Below are 16,542 nucleotides of genomic sequence, written 5' to 3'. Positions count from 1 at the left end.
CTCCTTCCCCCTTCACGACCCACTGCCCTCCTCTGGGCTCCCTCAGCACCACGGGCCCACCACACACCCGCAGCTATAAATAACCGATAACAGACAACAGGAAGGCAGGTTGTGTCTGAATCCAGAAACCTGTCTTTCTGACCTCGGAGTAGAAAATTCCCTTATTATAGAACTCTTGATGATGATGATGATGATGATGATGATGATAGAAGAAGAAGAAGAAGAAGAAGGAGAAGGAGAAGGAGAAGGAGAAGGAGAAGGAGAAGGAGAAGGAGAAGGAGAAGGAGAAGGAGAAGGAGAAGGAGAAGGAGAAGGAGAAGGAGAAGGAGAAGGAGAAGAAGAAGAAGAAGAAGAAGAAGAAGAAGAAGGAGAAGAAGAAGGAGAAGAAGAAGAAGAAGAAATCCTAATGCAGGCTACAACCAAGAAAGAAATGAATGGGACACTTAGTTCTCTTGGCCGCCATACTCAGTGGGCGTAGGAGGCTGAACCCCCCGCCAAATGAACCCAGTGGCCACCTGCGTCGGGAGGGGCTCTTTCTAGTTACGTGCACTTTCCAGAATTTTTTCTGTTTTTTGTTCTATTGTTTATGGTTATGTTTAAGGTAGTTATAGTCAAGCCTTTTCTGCTATTCAAAATAAACAAGGGTCAAAATAATTCTTTTTGGAGAGAACCAACTGATACTTTCACTGACTCTGATGAAAAAGAAGAGAGAAAAAAATCAAATCAAATCCAGTCTAAGGCAGTGAATGGGGTTCTGCCTGCTTGAGAAAGTGCCATGGATTTTCTGGGGGTGCAACTAGCCCCTCCTCTTCCTGTTACTGCCTTCAAATGGCCCACCCTGATTTAGTCATTAAAACTGAGGAACTGATTGCTTATTCAAGGAAGCTGCATCAAATCCTACTGCTGAGTTCAAAGCACTAAAATCCTGGGCATATTTTCCTGGTCATCTCATGGGCACAAAGCAAGAGACAGTGCATAGTAAAAGGACCTGTCCCTAACAAGGGGTTGTGGCCAGTAAATCTCCTGGCCGTGGTCATCACGTCAGGGAGGGGTACACACGGGACCACCCACGTTAGAGATGGACCGCAGCAGCTGTCTTCTCAAGAGGCAACTGGTATCCTGCTGATAGAAAACAACAACACGGAGCCACGGGATTCACCATGGGCGGGGAGACTTGGAACCCGCCGTTCCTGACTGACACGCTGGGAAAAAGCCGGAAATTTTGTGATTAATCTGAGGAGAACGGGCCATCCTTTTGCTTGTACAGCTTGCAATAATCCATCTGAAGCCGGGGTGGATGATTGTTAGCTACAACGCTGAAACACTCCCATATTAAAAAGTTACAAAGCCAAATACACTGGGCAACAATCCTCTATCAGATCTCTGTATGTAATGACTAAGGTGGCAGCCAGGAAAATCCGTTCCTCCTTCCACCCCTCCTCCCCTTTAGAGTTGTCTTCTTTCTTCTTCTTCCCTAGGGGCAAAAAGATTAATCACACCAAGAGATTGTGACTATGAAGAGCTTTAAGGAATAAAAAAGAAAAAAAAAATCCAACGGTTTACTACATCATATCTACCTATCTATGTACCTACCTACAAAGACACCCCCTCCCCCCACACCCTTCATTACAGCCTGAGGCTTTCTTCCCTTTAAACGCACTGCTAACTGGTAAGCAATAACTGCTCTCCACGAGCAGACAGCACGGTCTTGCTAGGCCCCTCTCTCTCCTTCTACATTAGTGTTCCTCCCTTCTGCCCTGCCCCCTGCATTGCTATTGCTAAAGACATTAGACAATCAATTCCAAAGGACTACTTACAATTCTACCTTCAAATAGGTTTACCATATTAAATCAGAATCCCTGTATATAACCACGGCCCCACCTTTCCATGACACTGGACATGGGGGGTTTGAAAGAAAACAATACAAAAATGTTTGTAGAAAACTAGGCTACCAGGAAATATATGAACAGGTAACTCATATGATTGGCATAGAACCCTCTGCACTCTTTACTCTTCAAGGCCTCAACAGCTTCAACAAAAAGCACAGGTTACTGCTGAAAACGGCACACCAGCTTCCCTTACTGCCCAAAGCTATCACCCCGCCACTCAGATCATCAAAGGAGCATTCAGAAATGGTTATAACCACCAAGAGGGGAAAAAGTGATGTAATCATTGTTTCTCTCTACTTATCATAAAACTGATGAGCAAGTTTGACATACAAATCATTAAGGAAAATAGAGGTGCTGAGAGGCAACAGAGTTGGGCAGAAAGAGGCAGACAGGAATTCTTTAGTGAGGAAAACAGATTCCTGTGTCAGCAGTTTCCTATTTAGATGGGTAAGGCCAGTCCACTCCTGGGGCACCCTACTGCCATGGTAACTAAGCACAGAGCCATGCCTTAGGTCCACACCATCTTGGCAATAAAACTACAGCTCTCACTGAAGGGCTATGAACAGAAGGCAAGTCTTCCAGTCTTGCACCTGGGAGGCTAACCTGACCTCCACGCTAGTTTGGCAGCCTGAATTCTCACCACTGTTCAGGTGTAAACCAACTCAGCGTTGGAATTACCTTCCTGGAGCCAAGCTGCCCTGGGGTAGAGACCTCATGGAGCCACCACCAAGGCAGAGCATCCTTCTGGGTCTGGAGTCTCTTGGAAGGATTCTGAGGTAGTCATGGTGAGAACAGGGACTCAGAATCCTGGAGAAATCCTAGGATCTGAGGCCTCACTCTGTTCTGGGGGAGCAATGTTGAATGTTTCCTCAGAGACACGGCTATTTTAAGCTGTCCAGAATCTTCTGGAGTCTCCTATAGGCATTCATCCCAATGATTTCCATCACTGTAATTCTGTTTTTTGAATCTAAATGCCACATACTGGAAAGCACAACTACTTTAATTCTTTGAAACAATCTTAAAGAATAACACTGATAGTAAAGAAATTCAAACAAGGAAAACTACCAGCCACAGTCCTGCCACTGTGCAAAGACCTTTCTTCCCATTTTGAAGCACTTTCTAGCTTTCTTGATCTAGAAAAGTATTTTTGCATAGCTACTGTAATCATACCTGAAAGTTTGTATTTTCCTAGGATATGAGAAATATTTTTCCATGTTTCTCCAGTCATTACCATCACTGTTTGTATGGATGGCTGGCTTCCCTACTGGTGACGGACCATGGGTGCACCGGGTAAGTCCTCTGCGTCCATTTCCTGTCGTACTGAGATAACACCGGGAGAGGCCCGCCTGCCACTTCTTTACAGAAGCCACTGGGAAGTTTCTATGATGCTTACTTTTATCAAGAGGCTTGCTGCCTCCCCCTTCCTCCCTCTTCCAATCTGGAGACTCCCCACGAGTTTTATATCACTTTATTTCATAAAGTAATTTGAAAGCTTACAAATATCATTTACTGAGCAGTTATTGCTTACCAGCTCTTAGGAGCCTTGTGTGTTTTCCTACGTTGGAAATGTGACTGCTGTATGAATAATCCAGCACGCTAGGGATTACCTGCTATACAGCCAAAAGCCAAAAGCCATTCTTCCAAGATTTGTTCGGACACAGAGAAGGTTTTGGCATCGATCATAACCGACTTGGAACTACAGATTTCCTGTTTTATTTAGGAACAGGGGGTTTTGATCTAAGAAATGTTAGTCACATTCTGCCAAGGTCAGTCCTGACACTGATGAGGTAGCAAAGGCTCTGGAGAGTTTAAGAGGAGGCCAACTTTCTGTTAGAGCAAGGGGCAAGGCTGATTTTCCATGCAAACGTCCGCAAACTCCAGCACAAACAACTGTGCCCATTATTTTCCCTGACGGATGTTGAATGTGAGCCAGTACCGCCTAAGTTCTCCAGAACTGGGCCAGCCCAGAAATGAAGGGAGAGGAAGGTCCACCTGATCCTTCTTCAGATGGACAACCACTCCATGTAGGTAACCAGCCAAGAAGCCTACAGCTCGGGCAAGACACAGCCTTCCAACTTCCATTTTGGTCAGAATCAGATGGGATGCCTAAAACAAACAAAAACCCCACCGGGAACTTTGCTGCAACCTACGCGCTCGGGCTGCATCTGTGTGTGGGTTTGGCATCTTGTAGTGGTAGCGGCCGCCGCCGCCCAGCTGTTCCCTCACTACACATGTTTTCCCTCGTAAAACTTCCAGCAGGCTGGCGGGCTTCACGCTCCTCACTTAGCTTTGTTTGTGTTTTCAATGAATCAATGGGATATGGAGACTAATCAAGATGTTTAGAAAAATAAAGAAAGGAAAAAAGAACAGCTCGTGATGCTGGCTGTTCCTGAAAGCTGGGTGAGAAAAGCTGCGCAGGAAGGACCCGGAAGGGGGTCTAGGAGCATGGGCACGCGGGCCAGCCCTGGGTGCACAGTAAAGGTGCCACCTCAAGGACCTTACAGATCTCAGATGCCATCTCTGCCCGTATCCCAGGTCCTCCATCTCCTGCTCCCAGGCTGGATCTCTGGCCTCAGCCCCACTCTGCTGTGCCCCTGGCTCTCTAGCCAGTCACACGCTGAACTGCGAATCTTCCTGCCTTCATTTTCCTTTTGCTTGAAGGCAGCCTCGAATCTTCCAGAGGAACTTGACTGTTCCTTACCATGACCCCACTGGGAGCGACACAGGCCTATTCCTTGTGCCCGCCTAACAATGGAAGTCCCAAGCACAGAATCTGTCCTGACTTGAACCACAGCCCCCAGCCATGAACACAAGGCTTTACACCTAGAAACAGACAGACTGATGAGAGAATGCGGCGAGGAGCAAGAAAAGGCTGCAGGAACTCTGCACTCAGCTGCCGACCCTCTCTCTCTCCATCAGAAACTACAACCACGAGGACACAGTTTGCCAACAGCCTACCATGTTTTCAGCTCCCAAATCCAGAATGAGGGGCCCTTTGAGTCTCCCTGTTCCAGACCAGGGGACAGGAAAACATGTGGCAGGGAAATATTTCACACAAAACAAGAGGAATCAGCTGGTTACCTGAGCTCACACAGCCCTGCTGCAGAGGGTCCTGTAGTGACGTCACAGAATGGAGGACTAAATAAGAAAAAGGAATACAATTAAATGAGGAAAAAAGTCCAGGGGTTTGAAGCTTTCTAATGAACTGAGTTTAGCAGAGGGGAGACCGCATTAAGTCCCAAAGGCCTAAGGGAAGGTTTCCCCACTCCTAAAGCGGGGAGGCCAGAAGGCAGGGTCCACACAGGCAGGCCAAGTGCTGACGGAAGAAGGCAGGAGCCTGCCTGGGGAACAGGCGGAGGCTGTCGCCCATCACAGCTTTCACCTCCGTGCCTTTGGCTGATCTTTCCTGATTCCCTGATTTAGCTACTTGACTTTTACCTTTATTTATGTATAAACAGCATTTCCTTAATTGGTAACTCATTTTCTGCTGCTTATAAAATTAGCTAGCAAAATCTTCTCTCTCCTAAAAAGTGAAGTGAGTCCATGGCAACAGGTAGTGCAGGAAGGGGGCCAGTTCTCTGCCTGCAGTGCCATGTGGCTGGCCACCTTATGCCCAGATGCCCCTTGTCCCTCCCTGCAGCAGCCCAGGGCTGCCCTCACCTGGCCCCTGCTGCTGTCCTTGGACTGGCAGGACGCCCTGGCCCAGCTCGCCGTTTAGCCAGAGCTGCATCCGGATGAAGGGTTCGCGGCCTTTCTGGGTCAGCTTGCTCCATGGCTTCGGCCGGGACAGCATATCACTGACACTGCCCTGGGACAGGCCCAGCACCTGGAGTGGCAGACAAAGACCATTGCATCAGCACTCAGGGGTGAGCGTGAGGCCGCAAAATGCTGTAGTGATATGCACGGACGCTGGGAGGTGACAGAGAGAGAGGATGCACAGGGAGCGCTTCAGGGAGGAGCAGAAAACCAGAGCCTGGAGGAGGGGGATAGCCTAGAGTGGGGAATACTTTGCAAGGTCACTGGTGTGCTGATGCCCTGGCATGAGAAGCCATAGGTATAGTCACAGCTTTTAGCTCCCAGGGAGAGGCAGGCTGGGAAAGGGAGGAGTGGTGTCTCCATTCTGCCAAGGCTGTAGGGTCGTTGTCTTGACAACCCAAGAGAAAACATTGAAATCATCTTGCTCTTTGCCTGGTGGCGCCAGGAAAGGCTGAGGTGCTGAAGCCAAGGACCCCTTTAGAGGCAGAAGCAGCAGATACCAGTGGGATGTTGGAAGCCAGTCTGCTTTGCTGGTGCTGGGCCAAGTTGGCATTTAGAAAGATCTGCTCTCTCTGATCCCATCCTGCTCTACGGTAGGGGCCCAGAGGTGAGCTGGTGGCAACGGGGGAGCCAGTCTGGGAGAAAAATGCATGAGTTGCACATACATTCCCGGGTTTTCTTATGCTCACATATGGCCATACATATGTATGGGCACAAACACCCCCCACAGGACACAGATGCAGCCCAGGGATATTTAGGGGCTGCATCCGATCAGTCTTTTGAAAAGTTCTCAAGTTTCAGAATAAACTGCACTCGTGGGCCAAACAAGTTCAACACTATTAAGTTTGCTAAATTTAAGGCATGAGCACAAATGTCTATTTAAATGTTCTCAAATGATATTTTTACAACACTGAACTAGAAATTTCAAGGGACTTTAAATTTTCATCCTCATTTCTATTCCCCCATCACCTTTTAAAAAATCAGGACAAAGATATTGCAATCAGATATTGCAAGGATTCATAGCACCACACTGCAACTGCTGAAGTGAAGCAGGACAGTGAGGGGGTAGGGGTGGGTGGGTAGGCCCCTTGAAGGCCACTGTTGACCCAGCTACACACCCCTCAGAGAGGCTGCCTTTAGGGGAATGGAGCACTTCTCATTATGCTCAGCATTCGTTACTTAATCTAAAATGATCCTAGGAGCCGAGACCGGTTTGGCTCAGTGGATAGAGCATCGGCTTGGGGACTGAGGGGTCCCGGGTTTGATTCCAGTCAAGGGCATGTACCTTGGTTGCGGGCACATCCCCAGTAGGGGGTGTGCAAGAGGCAGCTGATTGATGACTCTCATCGATGTTTCTAACTCTCTATCTCTCTCCCTACCTCTCTGTACAAAATCAATAAAATATATTTAAAAAAAAATGATCCTAGGGTATTATATTTCTCTTATCCCTGTGGGGGATGGGAGGGGGTTCCTCAGCCTGGCCTGTGCCCTCCTGCAGTCCGGGAGCCCTCAGGGGATGTCTGCTGGGAGCGGGCCTAAGCCGTTGGTCGGCCATCTTCCTTAGCACTGCCTGCAGAGGTGGAAGAGGCTCCCGCCACCACTGCTGTGCTCGCCAGCCATGAGCCCAGCTTTGGCTGAGTGGCACTCCCCCCGTGGGAGCGCACTGATCAACAGGGGGCAACTCCTGCATTTAGTGTTTGTCCCCTGATGGTCAGTGCACATCACAGCGACCAGTCGTTCTGCTGTTCAGTCAATTTGCATATTAGCCTTTTATTATAAAGGAGGATTTACAGGCCTGGTAAATCCCCATTATCCAGAATCAGGAAGAGCCAAGAAGAGAAAGGGTATGGGAGCTCATCCACAAGCCACTGTGAGCCAGGGAAGGACATTATGGAAACAAGGGCTTCCAGGACCCTGGGCAGCCCTGCCCAGGCCACCTCCAACCATGCATTCCTGGGCAAGTCACTTAATCTCTGCTGGACAGTACCTCAGTGCCCTCTGAATCATGAGAAAGGTGCAATTATGCTTTACACAGCCTTGGTGTTCTCTGCACACTGGCCGTCTCTCTTTGTTGTCAGATCCCTTTTGGCCAAAGAAGCCTGCAGAGGTGCCTCTGGGCTGCACTTGGCAGCAGAGGCAGGACTTTGATTCAGTCACCTGTCAGCTTGGGGTACGTAGTCAATTAACATCCCTGAGCCTCGGTTTCCTTGGCTGTCCAACGGCAACGTTACCATCCCCCTCACAGTGGGACTAAGTGGTCTAAAGGAGCACAGTTGGTGAGAGGGTCTAGCCCAGATCCTGGTCCCCAATGGATGCAGCAAAGGGAACATTCACCAGCCAACAGTCCCAGAAGTTTGGGAGTGGACAACCCATTATACTCATTGGTTAATGCAATGGGTGACAACAATGTCCTCTAGATACTTAGTTCTAAGCAATGAAAACAGATGGGAAAACCCGCTGTGATGTGCACTGACCAAATCAAATTCCTCACCTTTTCCCCGAAGATCCGCTGACAGATGCCGTTCTTGGCCAGCTTCTCCTTCACCTGCCGGGTGAGCTCGATGGTGTCCACCTCCTGGTACATGTAGACCTCATACTGCTCAGGCGTCAGCGGAGGGACAGCGGGCTTGGTGGGCTTGGACAGGGGTACGATGGGGGAGGAAGGCAGGGGGCTGTTCTGGGGTGTCTCGCTGCGGCTGGCTCCGGTCATGCTCAGCTCTGAGCTCTGGGAGTATGGCGACTCGGCGCTGGGCCACTCCTTCCAGTATTCGGAGGAGGAGGAGGAGGGTCCCTGGAGCTGGCTGCGTTCGGCCCTCGCCTGACTGCTGCCACCTTTTTCTTTCCCGCTGCCGGGTTCTTCGGCCTTGGTTTCCTCGGGGGGAGGGTTGCTCTTCCTCTCCGGCTGCACGGTGCTCCACCAGTGGTCCTTCCACCCGCCACTGCGGCCCAGCTCGTTCTTCACGTGCCGCAGGGCGCCCGGTGTGGGGTCGGTGGCTCCCTGGAGGTCCAGTCCAGGTGCGTCCTGGGACTCCTTTTTGAGGGCAGGGGGGTTGGGCAGAGCGGGGGTGCTGGAATCGGGGGCGGAGGCGGGCTTTTTCAAGGAGATGGCGAGAGGAGGGTAGCTGGACACTGAGGACATGGGCGAGGTGGATATTAACTTGGGGGTCAGGATGGCAATGTCAGTCTGGGCCAGTGGTGTTGGTTTTAAGGCGGGGTCGAGGGCAGCTTGCTGGGCCTCCATTTCTCGGCGGGCTTGCTGCAGGATGGAGCGGATGGCGTCGTCGGAGTTCCCACTGCCAGATGTGGAAGAAGGCTGGGCGGGCTCTGCTGCACGGAACAAACACACAGGAGATCAGATGGTGGCCCAGCCGCCACCTCTCCAGGGGAGCATGCTGCTTTCACTCCACTTCTTCCTAACTTGACTGCCACAACGTGTGGATTACTGGGGAGCTGCATGGCTCTATTTGTCCAGCACGTGCCCCATCAGGGAGACATTCATGCATCTTGTGTGATAAGAGAGAGGGAGTCCGTCACACTCACCCTGGACTTTCTTTCCCTGATGATGTAAAACAATTCTTGTAGTTTTTCTATATTCTAAAATTCTAGTGGTTTTGTCAAACTTTAGTAACAGTGTTAACAGTATTGACGAGAGAACAGTCTCCCAGTGTAAGGGACCGTATTTGGGTTAGCCCAGATTCTCTTCTGGGTGGGTGACTGTCGTGTGGCCAGCAACCCAAGCCCCACAACGAGGGGCAATGGGTAGGGATCCCGGGCTGTGATCTGGGGGAATCACAAGGCATCACTGGGTTTCAGGATTTCCATCTGTAAATTTGGGATGGGTAATGGACTAGATCAAGGATTCTTAACCCGAGCTGTGCACCAGAATCACCAGCTGCGCTTAAGATGCACACACCCAGGCCCCAGTGATTGAGAAGCAAGTGTGGGACTGCAAAGGGAGCCCTAGTTGAGAGGTGCTGGGCTGAAAGCTCCCTCTGGCTGAGCCAGCTCTGTAATGTGCCTTCATATCTGGGGGAGGAAGTCATACAAAGGGGCTCTTCTCCTTTAAATGATGCTGGAAAATGCCTCGAACAATAGTGACAACCTTTAATACCTCTGAGGACTCAACTTTCCTGGTTAACAGAGGGCCCTCCCTTTTCCAACTCACATGACCCTCACAGTGTCCTCTGGGTGAGGGCAGTACCATATCTTCAGGAGACATGATACACCTCGAGGTGGGCCTTTTGCCCTCAGTTCGGGGGTATCTCCTATGCTGCCTGGGGTGCCCTGCCAAGCTTTCTGTTTGTTCTGCCATCCAGAGGAGGGACTGGCTTAAACCTCAACTCTAGCCTTGAGGGTGAGAACATACGAAGTTGAAAGTACTATCCATTGGCAGGCTTGATCCCACAGGAGTCATTTCCTACCACCCTGGGATATCTGGAAGGAGGCAAGTGGCACCAGAGGGCAAAGTGCTGGGACAGGAGTTGAGAGATCAGGGTTTCCATCCAGAGTCTACCAGTTAATGAGTTTGGGCAAATTATTCTAACTTTCAGCGAATTAACCAGGAATAATAGGATAACAAAATCTATTTTCCAGGGTTGTGATGAGGAACTGGTTTGAAGACCTAGGCTAAGGTAGCTAAACATGCCCAGCCCAGGCCTGCTTCCCAGAGTTAGCACTGAGCTCACCCATTGAACAAGCAATGTGGGAGTGGGCAGCCTGAGGAGAGGACCCCCTGATCATGGAGGTGGCCCGTCCTCAGTTGCCACAGCTGCCTGAAGCCAGGCCGAGCAGGAGCAGGAGCAGGAGGGCTCTGCAGAGCAGGGCTTCGTGCCTGAGATAACTCCGGCACCCAGTTTCCTCCCCAGCGGTGTGAGCTGAATCTATGGCGTGGCGCGCTTCTCGTTCCAAAACTCGAGCAGAGAAACGCTGAAGTGTGGGAGTTCTTTCCTCTTAGAGGAGGCAGCTCTCAGGAAGCTCGGGGCCAGTCCTGAGGCAGACTAGGTCTGGACTGCAGAGGAGGACATCCATCTACTAAAACCCCCTGCTCTTCCTAGCAGCATTCATTCCAAAAAGCAGCTGTTAAGAATTTATTTTTCACCCATTCTTTTATGGTAGTGTTTGGTTAAATATATATCCAAATAATAAAAAGGCTATATTGCTTTTAAAAAAGAACTATGAAAGCAAGTCAACAAGATCCTAGAACATGGGTACCTATTGACTCAATGTTCAAGAATGACAGAAAAAGAATGTTAACTATTAGCAAAAGACCTACAGCACTTGCTTAAATACATGAAAACACACATTCTGCCTTTTTTTAAATTGAAAAGTTAACTACTGCTGACCAGAATGCCCAAGACAATATTCTAATTAAGTTTGGAAAACAGTGGAACCCATACCAGTTTTTTGCACTTGCAGTTCCCTTTTGGCTTGTTCCAGGATAGACTTGATTGCTTCATCGGACCCCGTCTCTGAGGCTCGGATCCGGGTGGTGATGTTACCTGCAAGGAGAAGCCACACCAATGACATCAAACCCATACCTGGAACAAGAACCAGTGCTGCACAAAGATGTCATTCTGATCAACAGATCTCACAGGAGTTGAGGCTGGAGATGGTAAGGAGGCAGATATGGCCTCCCATTTACCTGTACCTGCTGTGCATGCAACTTCACAGCAGGTACCGTGACCCCATGCAGGAAGGGCTTCGTGCTGAATCTACCTGACGTTGAATGCTCTTCGGCCAGTGGGATAAGTTCTCACATTTACTCAAGCGGGACACCCATGTGTTGGGACCAGGGAGAGAAAATCATTTAAAAGCAACTCCAATAACTGGTTTGACATGGGGCTATGTTCAAGGCTCTGTACGTGTATTTGAGGATGGTATCCCAAAGGAAAGATGGAAAAGTAGGGTAAAAGGTTGAGGCTGATTACCTATTAATCATTTTGATGTACAAAGAGGCTAAAGGCTTAAATTAAAATTTTCAATCTATTATCACATCCTGTCTTTTAAAAATTTATGAATGAGCCCAGTCTGTGTGGCTCAGTGGACTGAGCATCGTCCCATGCACCAAGAGGTCACTGGTTCGATTCCTGGTCAGGGTGCATGTCTGAGTTGTGGGCTTGGTCACCAGTAGACGGTGTGCAGGAGGCAGCTGATCGATGTTTTTCTCCCATCAATGTTTCTATCAATCTTTCCCTCTCCCTTCCTCTCTCTAAGATCAGTAATTTTTTTTTTTTTTTTTTTTAATTTATGAATGAGGAGAGGAGCCTACAGAAATCCCTAAAGGACAAGAATTCAGTCTTTTGGTTACACAGTGATGCTTTGCAGAGTAGCCACAATACAGATGTACTGAAGCTACTACGGCCCGGGGGCTGGCCCCAGTTCTTTCTGGAAGCCATCCACATTTTTAATTTTTCACTACCTTACTAAATATAAAGTGCCACACCAAATCATTTAAAACCCACATGTCACTGGGACCAAGCCCCATTAAAGATGCCACTCCAAGGAGTGTGGTCGGGGTTGGCTAGCCAGGACCCACAGGAAAACTGATTATGATTGGAATTTGTCCACTCCATAGCACCTTCAATGTATTTCAGAATTAAAAGACAGTACAAGGAAGCAGCAATATCTCATTTGACTTAGTCACCTGAGTCAGAGCAACAACTTTTCTCAGAGCAACAACTGTTATTCTTTCACCTGCTTCTGAGAAAATGGAAAAGTTATAATTTGAATCTAATGGGATTTGGGATTCTTATTTAGAAACTAAATCTTAGTGGTGGAGGCCACCTCTTCCGCACTCGGTAGAGTGCAGGCAGCTCAGAAGGAAGGGGCCTTGTGTACTTGAACCCGTGCTTTGTTTTATACTTACTATCTGTTTTTCCATCAGGTTCCAGGCCAGAATCACACTGCACAGTTTTAACCCAAATACACAGCTAAGGACATGCTGCTTCCTAGGTTACTAACTGCAAAGAAAAACACCTGCCTGCAACATACCTTCAGACCCATTTCTTCGTTTCGGTACTTCCTGAAATAGTCTGTTCAGGCTCTGGCCTGGATTCTCTGTTGAAAAACAAGTGTGGTAAGAACAAAACAATCAGGGGGATGGTGGTGTTGACGATATGGGCTGCGTGACATGAAATCTGAGTCACCTGTGACTACCGAGAGGGCTCGGGGTTTCCTGTGCAATTTGGGAGCTACTAGAAAAGTCCGAGAGGCCCTTCCCTGGCTGATGGGCCTCAGAGGCCATGATTCTGCTGCAAAAGGAGATCAGACGGGCCTGCGGCCTGCGGCCCCGATGCCACCAGGGCAAACAGAGGGAGCGCTGCCTCCAAGTGACTCGCCCACCAGCCCCCGGGACAAAGCTCACATGAATCACCCAAAGACAGTTACCATCGCCATAAAAACCTCGATGTGCTTTGTGAAAATTTGACGTTGTTTGAATTCTCCCTTTGATTTGTTTTTGAGCCTAAATTTCAATGTTTTTCAAATGTGTCTAAGATTATCTATCACTGTTGGTTTAGCAGAATGATCCCCTGCTGTTAGAGAGGGAAGGAATTCTTTCAATTTAGGGACCACACTGACTTTTTATCTTTTTATGGAGGGCGGGGTAGGAGGGGGTTTTAATGAAAGTTTCATGTATTGAACTCAAGGCAGGCATGATTGGCTTATAATGCTAAATAAATCACTTAATAGAACGGAAGCACCGGGAGCGAGTTGGCCACAGGACACACCCCCTTCTGTGTGGCGGGAGAGAGGACACACTCTCTCCACGGAAGCAGCTCTGTGTGAGGATGGACCCCAGCTGCTGCTGCTGCTCTAGGGCTGGTTGGTACCTCAGGGACTCCTCCTCAAGTGAGGCCAGCACCCAAGGCCAATCGATCACTGGACACTAAACACGTCGAGATAATGTACGTAAAGTAATTCTACCGATTCAATGCACAGTACTGAAATACTGAGTTTACTACACGTGAAGTGATGAGTGGGTTTCAAGAGGCTGGATCTCCCAAATCTAACAACTTTTACTCTTGCCAGTTGACCCTTGAACTCTGGAAATTGCAGAGCCGAAGAGAATTTTATGTGATGTGATGCACAAATGTTTCATCACAGACACACAGACAGCACTCTGTGACAGGCTCACACGCTGGTGCCAACCCATGAAAGTCTCTCACCTCTTTGTCTGCCTTGGATGCTGCGAAGAGCCAGGATGTTCTGCTCATCCGAGAGGAACTGCTTCATCTTGTGGAAAGGCTCCTTGCCGCGAACGGTCAGTTTATTCCATGGTTTGGGCCGGGCCAGAATCTCGCTCACGGACCCTTGAGACAGTCCCAAGACATAATGTCCAAAAATGCGCTGTCCAATATTGTGCTTGATCAACTGCTCTTTCACCTGCCGGGCGATTTCTGCAGTGTCTATCTCCTCGCCCTCGGAGACGCTCCCAGCACTTTCTGACTGGCTGGGAGACGGGGCCATGCCATTTACATCTGGGCTTTGTTGTAATGGACTTGGGGAAGATATGGAGTTTGTGCTGTATGGACCTGTTGAAAAAATCATGCTTGTGCTTCCTGCTTCCTGCATGGCCTTGGAGTAGAAGGACTGCATTAGCTGTCGTTGGAGGAGAGAGTTTAGTGCAAATTTTCCCGTAGAAGCCAGGGGTAGGCTGGGGCTTGCCAGGGATGAGCTGAAAAAGTCTTGAGTTAACCCCGCTGGTGAGAACTGGTGTGTACCATTAGTATTGGAAGCCTGCTCCCCCATGTTGCGGGGCAACTGAGGAGGGGGCGCCGGCAAAGGTCCAGGACGCCGACTCTCAGGCTGGTCTTTCCCTTTTCTCCTGGCTGACCCTACAAGGAAGGGCAAACATAATGCATTATGGGGGATTCAAAAGGGAAAAAAAACCAAGACCAAAATGCAAAGTTTGCCCCACATAGGGAAAAAAAGTGCATATTTTACAAGGGCCAATGAGCAGTGTTGGTTTGTTTTTCAATTGAATTTTTAAATCAGCCAAACAAGGCCCCCCGGAAACAAGCAACATGCATTTCATGTTTGCACCTTTCTTGTACGTTGCAGCCTGGAGAGTCCCCTTGACATAGATTCAAACTCCTGAAGTGACAAGGAGCCGGTACCACACACAGTAAAGAGTTGACAAGTCGCGGGCCTCTGGCATTTGAGCTATTACCAGGAGAGCCCCACCTGAGGAGCAGCAAACACTGACATTTTGGGACCAACAGATTCTCTCACACCACTTGCTCGGAGGCGAATGCACTGCACCGAGTCCACTCGATCGAAGGCACGCACATTTTAAGAGTGAAATATCATCAGAGCCCAAGACACTTTTAAATGGTTTACCAGCTGCCAAAACCAGAAGCAGTCAGTGACGCCACCATTTTGGGATGAGCAAAGAAAGGCTAAGGATGGGGGATGTGTTCCCAAGAAAAACCTGACGAAGGAAGAAAGGCTCCATGGAGCCTGGATGGGCAGGGCTGACCTTGCCCGCAGGCCCCAGAACACCACGAGAGAGAGGCCACACAACTAGGCAAAGATCAGAAAGCCAACATCCTTCCAGTGTCCCTCCTGTGATCTGCAACACTGGCCCTAACTGACCTCCGCAGACACTCTGCAGCCACATGTCTCACCTTGACCGACTTTAAGCAGGCGGGGGTGGGGGAGGAGAGGAGCAGTGAGGAGGACGAGGAGACCAAACACTTATTAGTCACAGTTCTCATCAACTGGTGATGTTCCCGTCATGCATCGGCCCAGACTCACGGTTCACACCTTCCTCTTCCTCGATCCCCGGAAGGGACCGAGCAGGGCTCGTGAGAGCCTGTCAACCTACCGCTCAGGTCGCTGTTGGAGATGCGCAGAGAGGCGTTCTCGGACTGCAGCGAGCGGTTCTTCTCCAGCAGCAGCACCTCCAGGGGCTTGGATGCGTCCTAGACAGGGCAGAGTGGGGCTCACTGTGGGCGGCCACTCCCCACTCCTCAGGCCTCAGACCCTGCGTCCACACTGCTCCACGGCTTCCCACCAAACACGTTACAGAAATCTGACTTCTCCCGATGGTGACTGACACACGCATGGAAAACACTCAGGTTCCTTCCCAAAATAATTCATTCCAGTTGAAATAATTTTTCTTCTTCTAGACAACTATTCTCTATTTTATCCCCAAATTCAAGTGGTCTAAACCTACGTCTCATCTGGCAATAGTATTGGCTGCAAAGCCATATACCTGTCAGAAAGTCATTGTAAAGGTGCCAGCCACAAAGAGTTAGTGTTATAGGCATCAGGAGCAGGATTCCATGAGATTACTTAAATTTTAGTTGGCTACCAGATTATCAAGTGCTATTGTCACCTTGCCTCTGTAGATAATAAAAGGACCCAAGCCAGCCTTTCTAGGCTGATCTTTAACACAATCTGAAATTGTTTTTTTCAAGTTCTTAGTACCAACTTAAATCACAATTTCACTGAAAATGAGTTACCAGTTTGGAAAACACTAACTTTTCTTTTTAAATAAAGACAAATTGCTTTAACTCGGTTAAGTGTTCATGAGGCATTATTGGCCAGCTAAGGGCGAGAGGTCTCACAGAAATATCGAGATAATGAAGCTTGCCTAGAGACAAAAGTGACATGGCCATGCTGACACTCATACACACTAAAAGCAAATGTACCTGTGTCCCAGCTCCCTCGGACGGTGCAAACTCCATGGACTTCAGAATACTGTGAAGAGCAAGACAGGGCGGTTATTTCCTGCTCTGACCTTTGTTCACAGCCATACTAACGAGCATCAACATCTCAGTTTCCTGTTCTCTGGGACCAAAGGATCTGACAACTTTAACAACTTCCCTGGCAGCATTATAATCTGATAATGTCTCTAGAATAACTACTCAACTAGCAGTTGGCCAGCAAAAGT

General features: G+C 49.0%; 1 protein-coding gene across 15 annotated transcripts in view; it reads right to left on the bottom strand.

Moving 5' to 3' along the window:
* CUX1 (cut like homeobox 1) overlaps positions 1-16,542 on the bottom strand; it is a 349,872-nt gene that overhangs the window by 54,846 nt on the left and 278,484 nt on the right. For 4 of the 15 annotated variants that reach the window (XM_036408962.2, XM_036408960.2, XM_036408957.2 and 1 more), the window contains 8 exons: positions 16,301-16,349; positions 15,472-15,568; positions 13,811-14,176; positions 12,636-12,701; positions 11,042-11,143; positions 8,137-8,972; positions 5,550-5,715; positions 4,971-5,027 (listed from right to left, as the gene is read on the bottom strand). In XM_036408962.2, coding sequence (XP_036264855.1) covers positions 4,971-5,027; positions 5,550-5,715; positions 8,137-8,972; positions 11,042-11,143; positions 12,636-12,701; positions 13,811-14,176; positions 15,472-15,568; positions 16,301-16,349 — 1,739 coding nt within the window. Of the gene's footprint in view, positions 1-4,970; positions 5,028-5,549; positions 5,716-8,136; positions 8,973-11,041; positions 11,144-12,635; positions 12,702-13,810; positions 14,480-15,471; positions 15,569-16,300; positions 16,350-16,542 lie in introns of all 15 variants that reach the window. The other 11 variants (XM_036408967.2, XM_036408966.2, XM_036408965.2 and 8 more) reach the window with 6 other exon arrangements.

Source organism: Pipistrellus kuhlii, unplaced genomic scaffold (genome assembly GCF_014108245.1).
Source record: "Pipistrellus kuhlii isolate mPipKuh1 unplaced genomic scaffold, mPipKuh1.p scaffold_m20_p_4, whole genome shotgun sequence".
NCBI classification, from domain to species: domain Eukaryota; kingdom Metazoa; phylum Chordata; class Mammalia; order Chiroptera; family Vespertilionidae; genus Pipistrellus; species Pipistrellus kuhlii.
This window is presented reverse-complemented; position numbering and strand designations above follow the sequence as displayed.